This window comes from Malaclemys terrapin, chromosome 15 (genome assembly GCF_027887155.1).
Source record: "Malaclemys terrapin pileata isolate rMalTer1 chromosome 15, rMalTer1.hap1, whole genome shotgun sequence".
Lineage (NCBI taxonomy): Eukaryota > Metazoa > Chordata > Testudines > Emydidae > Malaclemys > Malaclemys terrapin.
Genome location: NC_071519.1, coordinates 9,827,346 through 9,839,772, shown reverse-complemented (window position 1 = coordinate 9,839,772; position 12,427 = coordinate 9,827,346). Strand labels below are relative to the sequence as shown.

General features: G+C 55.8%; 1 protein-coding gene across 1 annotated transcript; it reads right to left on the bottom strand.

Annotated features, from left to right (window-relative positions):
- Positions 1 to 195: 195 nt before the first annotated feature.
- CLDN15 (claudin 15) lies at positions 196 to 4,398 on the bottom strand. Its single transcript, XM_054005185.1, has 5 exons — positions 4,161 to 4,398; positions 2,178 to 2,342; positions 1,801 to 1,882; positions 1,594 to 1,704; positions 196 to 1,475 (listed from the first exon to the last, which is right to left on the bottom strand). The coding sequence occupies exons 1-5, from the start codon at positions 4,375 to 4,377 to the stop codon at positions 1,373 to 1,375; spliced, it is 678 nt and encodes a 225-aa protein (XP_053861160.1). The 5' UTR covers positions 4,378 to 4,398; the 3' UTR covers positions 196 to 1,372.
- Between the last annotated feature and the right edge of the window lie 8,029 nt (positions 4,399 to 12,427).

Genomic DNA, 12,427 nt, shown 5'->3' with positions numbered 1-12,427 from the left:
TGTGAACCTCTACTGCGTGAGCTAAAAGCCGCATCTGTTTTAGCCCAGGCTGGAGCAGTGCCGTCAATGTGTCGCTGGTCTGGGGGACAGAGCCTCACCAAGCCCCACCCCCCATATTCACCAACTGGGGATCCAGCCACCCCGGTATTCACCCCACCCACCCCCAGCCTCCCCAGGAACCACCTGGCCTTTGAGTTCACATAACGTGTTTATTTTGTACAAAACAGGGGAAGAGTCTGGCTCCACACGTCCGCCTGTCCCAGGCAGCTCCCCGGCCCCCACAAACTCCAGACTGCCGGAGAAAGTCAGGCTGGCTTCGTGGCAGAGTCCGGCCGCCCCTCCACGGCTGCATCCTCCACACCTTCTGCCTGCAACGTATCAGCCTCACCGTGTACGACCAGGGAGCCGAACCCCTCCGAGGGACCGAGCCAAGTGCCCCCCACCGGCAGCGCTGGGCTCCGTTTTCCCAGCCCCCGCGGATTTTCAAGCGGGTGGAGAAAACGATCAACACCCCCAGGCCAGGAAATATCAACCACGCTCAGGAGCCAAACGGTTGTGGAGCCGGTCCATCAAAACGCCGCCATCCCACCGTTTTGGCTCCGTTCAGACTTGAACTTCGGCCAAAAACGTGGAGCTCCCCCATTTTGACATTTTTCTGACCCTTTTTTTTTAAATCCTCCCTCCCCCCCTCCAAAGCAGAACCGACACCTTCCCCCAAACAGTTTTGTTTTCTGTGGATCAGCCTTTTCCCATGGGGAAAAAAAATCTCATTGAAAAATTCCTGTTCGCATGGGAAAGCTCAAATCCAGTCTCATGGTTCAGGGCTTCAGCTGGTTGCCTGTATGGTCAGGAAGATTTCCTCTCCCTCCACCTCCCACCGTGCACAATGAGCCAGGTGAATCTCGGTTGTTATGTTTTTTCTGGCTTTCTCTGACACAGCAGGGATCGGCCACAGCTGGAGATGGGACACCGGCAGGGGTGGGCCAGAAAACCCTCTTTCTGGGTCCAACTGATCCCCGGATTTGGGGTTAGGAAGCACTTTCCTCCCACAAATTGGATTAGCAGGGACATTGCGGGGTTGTGGGTTTTTTTGCCTTCTGCTGCAGCACAGTGCATGGATCGCCCGCTGGGATCCTCGGGGCACCGATCGCCCGCTGGGATCCTCGGGGCGCGTCTCACCTGCTGCGGTGCAGTGATCGAACGGAGTCTTCTGGCCTCACAGGTCGTCAAACAATCCTGCCCCTCTCCCGTGGCTGGGGATCGGCTGGCAGTGGGGCGGCACGTCCCTGCAGGGGCCGCCGAGTCCGGTGCAGGGTGGGAGTGGGGGGAGGGGGGAGATTTGCAGTGGGTCCCCCTCCCCCCGTCCCCACACCTAGACATAGGCGTTCTTGCCGTATTGGCCGACACTGCTGGCGTCGGAGCCTCTCCGGGGGCGCTTGGGGCCCGCCTTGGGCTCGCTGTAGGGGTAGCTGAAGCTGGCGGGACACAAGGGGAGGGATGGGGTCATGCACACGCAAAGCCGGGGAGCCAGGGGAGGAGATCTCCCCTCTCTGCTCCAGGACAAGGGGTCAAAGGCCCCCCCACCCCCGTTACCTCTTGTCCCGCGAGGGGTGGGTGCAGCAGGAGCCCAAGAGGCAGCCACCCCCAACGATGGCCAGCAGGGATCCACTCCAGCCCAGGTACAGCGCCGGGCCGATCTCGTACCTGCGGGGACGGAGAGACGGGTGTCAGGGTGAGGTGCCTCCCACGCGGCGGGGACGGGATCCCGCCCCCCTCCACCTCCCACTCCGCCAGACTCACTTGGTGCCGGGGAAGAGGGGGTCGAAGAAGTCCCGGGTGATGTTGAAGGCGTACCAGGAGAGCGCCACCATCCCGCACAGCCCTTGGGGGGGAGAGGAGACAGCGTGAGTGCCTTGGGGGGCAGGCCGACCCCCCCCACACACACCCTGCCCTGCAGCATGGACTGCACAGCGCTGGGGCAATTCCCTGCCCCCTAGGGCCCAGAGGGGGTGGATTGGGGGCGTGGCTTGAGCACCCCGCACTGTGGCTATTCCCTGCCGCCCAGGGCCCATAGGGGGCAGAGCGGAGGCATGGCCAAGGCACCCCATGCCATGGCTATTCCCTGCCCCTCCCCCCCCCCCCCCCCGGGGCCCATAGGGGGCCTGGCAGGCTCTCACCTGCCAGGATGAACATGCAGCCCCCGGCGGCCACCATCTTGCCCTTGACCGCAGGGTTCCCATCCGCCACCTTGGTGCACTTCATCCCCACCACGCCGCAGAGGATGGCCAGGAAGCCGAACAGCAGAGCCGTGATCATCAGGGCCCGGCAAGCCTGCAGGTAGCCTGGGGAGAGGACACAGATGGGAGGGATCCAACCTGGAGCTGAAGGAGGGTCCAGAGCTCCCGGCTCCATGGGGCGCGGCCCAGCTGGGTGGGCGAACACTTGGGGGTCAGCGGGGCCAGGCCTGGGCGCTCCGTAAGAACTAGATGTGATGGTGCCTCAGTTTCCCGCATCTATCATGGGGCTCGTTTCCTCCCCCCCTACCTGACAGGGTCAATACAATCAAAACGGGGAGGTGCTGTGGTACGTCCGTGCCCGGATAGACACGTATCTACGCCAGAGTCCAAAAACCCGCCTGCCACCCTGATCCCTGCGGCCAACAGAAGAGAGGGAGAATGGGCCATGTGGTCCAGGGGCTGATTACGGGGCCTAATGTGAGCGCGATCTGCCTCACCAGTGGTCTCCGCTGAGATCGGGAGCCCCCGCTGGGCCGGGTGCTGCACAGTGCCCCTGACTGAGAGCGGGGCCCTGGGGTGCTGGGTAGACCTGAACCCAGATCAGGGCCACAAACGTGATGCGGAGTGTGGGGGTAACCCCAGAGCCGTGGGCACCGCCCGCCTTGGCAGGGACCCAACTGGGGCTGCTTCGCTCCATGAGCCGCAGCCGACGGAGCGGATTGCTGGGCCGGGAAGCAGTAGTAGGTTGTTGTAATCGTTGGGAGGGGCCACTGGGGGAGCTGTGATCTCACCCCCCTCCACCGGCAAATGGACTGAACTTCACTGAGGCAGCAGGTGACAACCTGACCCACAGCTCTGCCCTCCATCCCCGGCTCTAACCCACTAGCCCCCACTCCCCTCCCAGAGCCGGGGAGAGAACCCAGGAGTCCTGGCTCCCAGACTCCCCTTCTCTAAGCAACTCTAAACCCACTTCCCTCTCCGAGTCTGTTCTCTCTCTCTCTCTCTCTCTCTCTCTCACACACACTGTTTCTGAGGGAGTGGGGGCTGGTGGGTTAGAGCAGGGGGGGTTGGGAGGGAGCCAGGGCTCCTGGGTTCTCTCCCCAGCTCTGGGAGGGGAGTGGGGGCTGGTGGGGGGGCCGGTAGAGCCGGGGACTGGGAGGTCGGAATGGTGGGTGAGAGATTGTTGGGGTGAAAGCCAGGACACGTGGGTTCTCTTCCAGCTGTGTGTGTGGGGGGGGGGCTGTTTGAACACAAAATCTCATTCTAACCACATCCTCCAACCCTCCGCCCCTCGGCTCAGGTTCCGGACGCCTGGCAGCGGGTCAGGACATGGGCTGCCCAGCGGGCACCGAGCCCCCAAGCGCCGGGAGCTCCGGGTACTTCCCGCCCCCTTGGGACACCTGCCACGGGCAGTGCCTGGGCCATGCTCCCAGCGTTTGCCCTGGCGCCGGGCCTGAGCAGGGCGGTGGCCGTAAACAGGGGCTGCCCGCCTGGCTGGGGAGTGGGGAGCAGGATAAGGACCGGCCCCGGGGCGGGGAGGGGGGTTCCGGCTCTCCAGGGGGCTCCGCGGCCGGGGCGGGGCGGAGGTCCCGGCTCTCCAGGGGGCTCCGCGCACGGGGCGCAGGGGGCGGGGGGAGGTCCCGGCTCTCCAGGGGGCTCCGCGCACGGGGCAGGTCCCGGCTCTCCAGGGGGCTCCGTGCCCAGGACGCAGGGGACGGGGCAGGTCCCGGCTCTCCAGGCGGCTCCGTGCCCAGGACGCAGGGGACGGGGCAGGTCCCGGCTCTCCAGGCGGCTCCGTGCCCAGGACGCAGCGGGCGGGGGAGGTCCCGGCTCTCCAGAGGGCTCCGCGCACGGGGCAGGTCCCGGCTCTCCAGGGGGCTCCGTGCCGGGGCGCACGGGGCGCGGAGCGGGGGTCCCGCTTACCGGACAGCGCCAGCATGGAGGGGAAGTCCCGGCAGTTGTAGACGCCGGTGGAGTCGGTGGCGCAGCTCTGCCAGAGGTTCTCGAAGAGGGTGGAGGTGGTGATCACGTTGCCGTCCACCGTGGACACCCGCCAGTAGCTGTTGGGCAGCGTCACCCCCAGCAGCCCCCAGCCCAGTGTGCCCAGGAAGAAGCCCCCCGCCTCCACCGCCGCGGCCATGGCGCGCTCGGGGCTGGGGCGCACGGGCAGGGGCGCACGGAGCTGGAGCGCACACGCAGGGCGAGCACCGGATGGCTCAGCCCGGAGCGGCCCGCCAGGTAAAACCAGAGGCGGCCTGACGTCAGGGCGGGATAACGGGGCCGAGTGGCGGCTAACGGGGCTGGGGGAGGCGGGGCACCTGGCGGAGGGGGCGGGGAAGGTGTGGATGGGGGGCGGGGTTGTGCACCGTCTGCCTGGATCTCTGACTCGCCACAGCCCTCGCTGTGTGTGTGTGTCCCCTCCCCCAGCTATGAACGTGACTAAGGCTCTCCTGGAGCTGGGGGTGGAACCCAGGAGTCCTGGCTCCCAGCCCCCCCTGCTCTTACCCACCAGCCCCCACTCCCCTCCCAGAGCCGGGGAGAGAACCCAGGAGTCCTGGCTCCCAGCTTGCAGGTCACGTTGACCTTCCCCCAGGCCATAATGGGGTTAAGCCTGGCCCCTTTGACTCCAGCCCACTGAGTTGCACCTGTTACGTCTCATTCCCAAACTACCCCTCCAGGAGCTGCGGCCTCATGCCAGCCCCTGGTACGGCCCTCCTGCAAGCAAACCCCTTTCTCTTTGTGCCGGGCTCATAGGAACCTGCCCCCGAGTGCAGCCCTTTCTGGGGTGCCGTGCAAAATCCGTGGCCGAGTGCTGACGGAGCGGGAAAATCTTGGCTCCAGCTGATCCTGCAGGGAGAGCCAGGATGCACACTCCCTTGCGATAGCCAGAGACGCTATGAGCGTCTCTCGGGCTGCATTCCAAAATGGCACGGACCTCTATCACATGCGCCCCTTCCTGTTGACACCCAGGGTTTACCCCTCTTTCCTCTTGGGAGGCTGCCAGCCCCGGATGAGGAGAGGTGGGCTGGGCAGCGGTTTCTCCTGGATGCATGGTTGGAAAGAAGCTGGTGCGTTGCACAATCCCCAAGGCATTCACCTGGCTTAGCAAGGACACGAGGAAGGCGGGGACGCTGGTTTCTATGCCATGACAAAGGGCGATTTCTCAGAGCCAGACAAAGGTGGACCCCAGCGCCAGCCACCGGGAGCCGAATCTGGCCACGTTGAGCCAGAGAATAAGAGGCTGTTGACCCCGGCAGGTGGTGAGCCATCAGCAGGATTTATTTCTCCATCCCACCCGAATCAAGTGTCTCTTTCTTACAGACCCGATCTGTTTCTCTGGCAGATTACCGGGCCTCCACACAGTAATCCGGGCCTGAGATTTTCCAGCCCGGGGCCTATGGGAGGATCGAAACAGCCCTGAAGGATCAATGAATTGTTTCTCCAGAAGGGTTGGCTGAAGGCACAACTGTCCCTCCGTTTCATAAGCAGGTTTCTCGCCCAATCCATTTTTCTCCTGAACCTGGCACCACTCAGTGGCAAGAGGCCTTTCTGGGGCCGCAGCTCAGATGGTTTTTCTAATCTTCCTCGACAAACGCCAGTGGAAATGCCAGTGCCTGCCTCCATTGGCCTGGGGCTTTCCTGGCAGGCAGGGGTTACCCAAATACAGTGATGCCCAACTAGCCCAGGGGCACAGCAGGCTGCTACAGCCTGTCCCACCCGCTTAGCTGCTCCTCAAGGTGCAGCTCTTCTGTGTGGCTGAGCAGGGATGGAGTTTCACAGCCCGGCAAACACAGCTGTTGGTCTCTCTGGTTTCCTTTGTGCCCTTCCGGTGTGGCCTACCTTGGATAAAATCAGGATAGGCCTGTTATCCCAAGATGCTTAGCTTCAGTCCCATCCCAGCTCCAAACTCCCTCCCCCTCACCAGCAAATCCCCAGCCAACATCTATTGGCAATTGGGGATTTTCGTGGAGGAATTATTATTATTATTATTTGGTACCAAATTGTCCATTTTTGCAACCAAAAAAATAGAGAGCTGGTTAAAAAAAAATTCTTTTCACCAGAAATGTTTTTTTTCTATGTAAGCCTAGAAGCACCCAGGGGTGCTGTGTCATTTCCCCAGGTTACTGGGTGGGGGCTTGAGTCAGTTTTGTGTCGTATTGTTGAAAAGGAACCCCAAGATATCGAACCCGGCCCTGGATGCTGCCGGCTCCACCTGGCAGAAGAGTTACATTTAGACACATTTTTCATAGGAAATTTGCATTTTCTGCGAACAAAAAATGGTAAGTTTTTGTCCAAAACCAAAAAAAATCACTGGACATTTTTATTTTTCTGTTGCCAAAAAGAACAAAAAAATGGTTTGGGTTTTTTTTTATATAAACCTCCCAAATCGCCAAGGAAATATTGCAATGAAAAATGAAACCGTTTTCATGGTGTATCCATGTTAAATATTCGCCAGAGCAAAAATGATAAAAGCAAAAAAGTTTCGGGGGAAATGAACAACATGTGTCTGTATTTTCTTTTTCTTTCTTTCTTTCTCATTTTGAAATGGTTTTCAAATTTCCATTTTAGGAAAACTGTGAGAATCTGGCAGAAAAACATTAGCAATGTTGTCATTTTTTCCCCCTTGAAAAGTGTTAATCTTTTTTTTTTTTTTTTATGTCTACAAGGGGAAATTAGGATATGTTTTCAAAGTAAACACAAAGAGAAAAAAAGTCACAACATTCCAAAATGGAATTTTCCAAAGAGAACCAACATTCTGGAAATTGAACAGCGATTTTCATTTCAATGTGGAATTTTTTTTTTTAACAAAAATTGGGGGAAATGTGACAAAAAAATCCCTATGCCATGAAATTGGATAAAGTCATAGATTTTTAAGCCTAGATGGGATGAGATCATCTCTAGTCTGACCTCCTGGACGACACAGGACGTTAAATGACACCAAGTGACCTCTGTTTGCAGCCCCGTAACTTGTGTATTGTTGAAGCTCTGTTCACAGCGGGGGCCCTGATCTCGGTGGGGTCTGCGCAGACCCAGGCCGAGCTCAGGGGCCCGTTGTGCACAGATCCCGCCCAAGATCAGGGTTCTTGCTGGGGCAGGATTTGCTTGGCTGGGGCATCATCAGTGATCTTTGGTTCCAGAAGGAAGTTATTGCTTTCTGCTCCTTCGCACGGGCTCTGAAGACAGCAGGGGTGTGACTTGGGGGCTGGGGAGGGCCGTACCAGCCTCCCCTCCCTGCCAAGCTCTGATGAGGGGGGGCCCAGACAGCGCTGCCAGAGCTCGGCCAGTTAATTATTTACCCCTCTGCAGTGGCTTTGATCAAGGCCAAACTCGAGACCTTGGCCACTATCCATCCTGGGGCTGGGAATGACTGGGACAAGGATGGTAAACCAGCCGGTTGCTTGGCAACAGGGTGCTGGAGATATGGGGTGACTCATTAATGCCCCTTGCTCCCAGCTGGCCCCATCCCCTGCCGCTGGGGTGTGGAGAACCCAGCCAGCCTTCAGCCCTGCTTGGGGCAGCGGTGGGTAAGGGGCTAGGCCAGGAGCTCTGGGACGGAGGCCTAGGGGGCCGGGAGCCAGGACTCCTGGGTTCTTTCCCTGTGAAATGGCACAGGGTGTCCTTTGGTCAACCAGTCAAACATGCCCCATGCAGCTGCCTGGCTGCTGTGTCCTGGTTCAAGCTTCAGCCCCCTCGCCTCCCCCATGGGGCTGTGGGGCACTTCCCTCTCCTCCCTCTGTGGAGGGGGGGGTCATCTGGGGATAGATAGATAGATAGATAGATAGAGGGGGTGCCTGGGGATAGATAGATAGAGCGGGCATCTGTGGATAGATAGATTAGATTAAATAGATGGGGTACCTGAGGATGGATGGATAGATAGATAGATGGGGTGGATGGGGATAGATAGAGCGGGCATCTGTGGATAGATAGATGGATAGATAGATAGAGGGAGTGGGTGGGGATAGATAGACAGAGCGGGCATCTGTGGATAGATAGATGGATAGATAGATAGAGGGGGTGGATGGGGATAGATAGATAGACAGATAGATGGGTTGGATGAGGATAGATAGATAGATAGATTAGATAGAGGGCGTGGATGGGGATAGATAGAGGGGGTGCCAGGGGATAGATAGATAGAGCGGGCATCTGTGGATAGATAGATTAGATTTAATAGATGGGGTGCCTGGGGATGGATAGATAGATAGATAGAGGGGGTGGATGGGGATAGATTGATTTAGATTAGTTAGAGGGGACGTCCGGGGATAGATAGTGGCTTTTCCTGCACAGCTGGGCTGAGAGGGGAGGCCGTGTTTGAGGCTGACCAGGAAGGCATTTGAGGACACCAGCCCAGTGTAATTTCTGTTTGTGCTTTTGTCCCACCGTACAGGTGACAGGATGTTTTCACTGGCAGCTTATAATTAACTCTGACAAATTGCGGCTGTACAATGCGGACTGTGTCTGAGGATGGGTTTCCCAGCCGTCACGGCCCATTCGCACCAGTGCTCTTGCTGCAGCCACTGGCGGCCAGCCATATATTGTGAGGTCGTTTCTCCTGTCATCTTCCGCCTCCCACGCTTTTCTCGGGGTTTAGCTCAGCTTCTCGGCCTCCCCTTTTAATCTCACGAAACATGGGTGGCTTTGAGGAAGCATCAGTCTCTTCTGGGCTTCTTGTGGATTTGGGCTAGGGAGCAGAAACTGTCTGTGAGTGTCTATGTACCTAACCGTCCATCCATCCATCCATCCATGCATGCATCCATCCGTCCGTCCTTCTGTCCATCCATCCATCTGTCTGTCTATCCATCCACTCGTTCATCTCTGGCGGAGGGCAACAAAAATGATTTGGGGACTGGAGCACATGACTTATGAGGAGAGGCTGAGGGAACTGGGGTTATTTAGTCTTCAGAAGAGAAGAATGAGGGGGGCTTTGATAGCTGCTTTCAACTACCTGAAGGGGGTTCCAAAGAGGATGGAGCTCGGCTGTTCTCAGTGGTAGTAGATGACAGAACAAGGAGCAATGGTCTCAAGTTGCAGTGGGGGAGGTCTAGGTTGGATATTAGGAAACGCTATGTCACTAGGAGAGTGGTGAAGCACTGGAATGGGTTCCCTAGGGAGGTGGTGGAATCTCCATCCTTAGAGGTTTTTAAGGCCCGGCTTGACAAAGCCCTGGCTGGGATGATTTAGTTGGGGATTGGTCCTGCTTTGAGCAGGGGATTGGACTAGATGACCTCCTGAGGTCCCGTCCAACCCTGATATTCTATGATTCTATGATCTATCTATCCAATCATCCATCCATCTGTCTGTCCATTCATCCATCTGCCCATCCACTCATTTACCCATCTGTCAGTCCATCTATCCACCCATCTTTCCATCCCTTCATCCACTCATTCTTCCATCCCTCCAATCATTTATCTATCCATCCACCTGTCCACCCATGCACTCATCCTTCCATCCATCTATTCATCAATCCATCCATCCACTCCTGCACTCATCCATCCAATCTTTTATCCATCCATCCATCCAATATCCATCCATCCATCCATCCAATCTTTTATCTATCAGTCCATCCATCCATTCCATGATTTATCTATCCATCCTCCCACCTAAAAATCTATTTATCTGCCCATCTATTATTAATAATAATAATACTATTGAAACACATTTTTCTGGAATGGGCCCAGCTTACCAAGGGATCCAGGTTGCTCTGTATGACTGCCCTCTCCTCACCAATCTTTGTGCCATCCACTAATTTGATTGGCAGTGGTTTTACATTTACCATCAAATCATTGATGAAACTGCTGACTCGTGCCGGGCCCAGGACCGGGGTCCCACCGAACACACCCCCATTCGAACATGGTGGGGGATTAGACTAGATGTCCCTTCGAACCCTATGGTTCAGTGATTCTGTGTACAGACTCCAGCTGGCATAGAATATGGCTGCCTGCCACTCACCAGCCCAGGCCAGTCAAACATCCGTCGTCCTTATCTTCGGAGCAATTCATGGCTCGAGCTCCAGACAAATCAAAGACCAGATTTTGATTCCTGAGCAGACCTGGTAGTTGATCACCCCTGGGACAAGGCAGATGCACAAAGCACTGGTCAAGCGGTTGTTCTTTTGGGGGAGTCCAGCATTTGAGCAGCTCTCAGAAACTCTGCCAACCCTCCTCTTTGAGAAGCCCTTCGTGAGCTTGACGCTCCCCTTCCAACCAGCCCCTATCACCGTCACAGATGTCCCATGATGGGGCAGGCATGGGCCCAGGAATCAGAGCTGGAATCAGGAGCCGGAAACGGAACAGGGCTGGAGCAAGGCTGGGGATAGGCGCAATTGTGGCTGGCCCTTTAACAGGTGGCCCCGTCCGAGAGGGTTGACACAAAAGGCTGGGACAGTGCAGTTTGAAGAGACGCTTCAGGGGGGCATTTACACCCAAGGATAGGCCCTGCCGGGAGAGGGGACAGGGCTGAAGGAGACCCCTGGAGTGGGCCAACCCACAAGCAGATGGAGCTGAGAATCCAGACCAGGGGCCAGACTCCAGGGTCAGAGTCAGAAAAAACAGAGAGCCTGGGAGAACCCTGGACGGGTTAAAAGTTCAAGCCCAGGGAAGGGGTAGAAATTGCTTCTAGTGCGTTTTCTTTCCCTTTTGAGTGTAGTTGAAAGCCTCCAGGGAGACGCCCTGGGGCCACAACTCTGACAGCAGCGGGAAACGGAAGAGGTCAGGTTGATGCCCAGGGTCAGGCGGGATGCTGTCCATGTGGGATGTTCAGGCCTCAGAAGGGAGAGACTATAGCGTCTTGAGAAGAAACGGCCCAACTGCAGCAGGGGGTGCTGTATGAGGAGAGCTTGCTACACCAAACCCATCCATGAGGGGGTGCTCCAGTGGTGAGTTAACTCTTCTCCACCAGGGTTTCTCAAACTTTTTTTGCTGAGATCTCCTTTGAAAATATTGCAGGATGTGAAGACCTCCCCCCCCCCCCCATACCACGTCACCCTTTCTTCTGTGCTGCTGCTGCTGGCGGCAACGCTGCCCACCCAGCAGCCACTACTCTCCCAACCCCCCTACAATAGTCTTGCGACCCCCTTTTCGGGTCAGGATCCCCAGTTTGAGAAACACTGTTCTCCACCAACCCCAAAATGAACAATACTTTTTTAAAAAAAGAGGAAAGGAAAATAAGATTTAAAAGATTTTAAAAAAGGGGGATAGAGAATAAGACGGAGAATATCTTATTGCCCTTCTATAAATCCATGATACGCCCACATCTTGAATACTGCGTACAGATGTGGTCTCCTCATCTCAAAAAAGATATCCTGGCACTAGAAAAGTTCAGAGAAGGGCAACTAAAATGATTAGGGGTTTGGAACGGGTCCCATATGAGGAGAGATTAAAGAGGCTAGGACTTTTCAGCTTGGAAAAGAGGAGACTAAGGGGGGATATGATAGAGGTCTATAAAATCATGAGTGATGGAGAAAGTGGATAAGGAAAAGTTATTTACTTATTCCCATAATACAAAAACTAATGAATGGACAGCAGGTTTAAAACAAATAAAAGGAAGTTCTTCTTCACACAGCACACAGTCAACGTGTCAAACTCCTTGCCTGAGGAGGTTGTGAAGGTTAGGACTATAACATGGTTTAAAAGAGAACTGGATAAATTCATGGAGGTTAAGTCAATTAATGGCTATTAGTCAGGATGGGTAAGGAACGGTGTCCCTAGCCTTTGTTTGTCAGAGGGTGGAGATGGATGGCAGGAGAGAGATCACTTGATCATTATCTGTTAGGTTCACTCCCTCTGGGGCACTTGGCATTGGCCACTGTCGGCAGACAGGATACTGGGCTGGATGGACCTTTGCTCTGACCCAGTAGGGCCGTTCTTATGTCATTTCACTAAAACTGAACATGCCTGTTGGGAACGTGGCAAATTTAGTGGAATTTTGTTTTGGATTAAAAAACTCTGACAAAAAGCATTTTGACAGGGTTGAAAGACTCCGTTTTGATGTTTTCATGTGGGAACATTTTGAGTTTTTGTTTGGACATTTTTTTCATACTGGAAAATTGACCCCTCCCCCCCCCCCCCAAAAAAAAAATTAATCAAAATTTCAAAATCAAAACGAAACGTTTCCATGGCTCTGAAACAAAATGTGTTTGGAAATTTTGTTTCCCAAGACATTTTGCAATGTGTTGGCTCTCATCCGAGGCAGCG

Coding starts and splice junctions, on each gene's coding strand:
- CLDN15 (XM_054005185.1), bottom strand. CDS start 4,377: ATGGCCGCGGCGGTGGAGGCGGGGGGCTTCTTCCTGGGCACACTGGGC. Junction 2,343..4,160: donor CTCCATGCTGGCGCTGTCCG/GTAAGCGGGACC, acceptor TCCTCTCCCCAG/GCTACCTGCAGGCTTGCCGG. Junction 1,476..1,593: donor CACCCCTCGCGGGACAAGAG/GTAACGGGGGTG, acceptor GTGTCCCGCCAG/CTTCAGCTACCCCTACAGCG.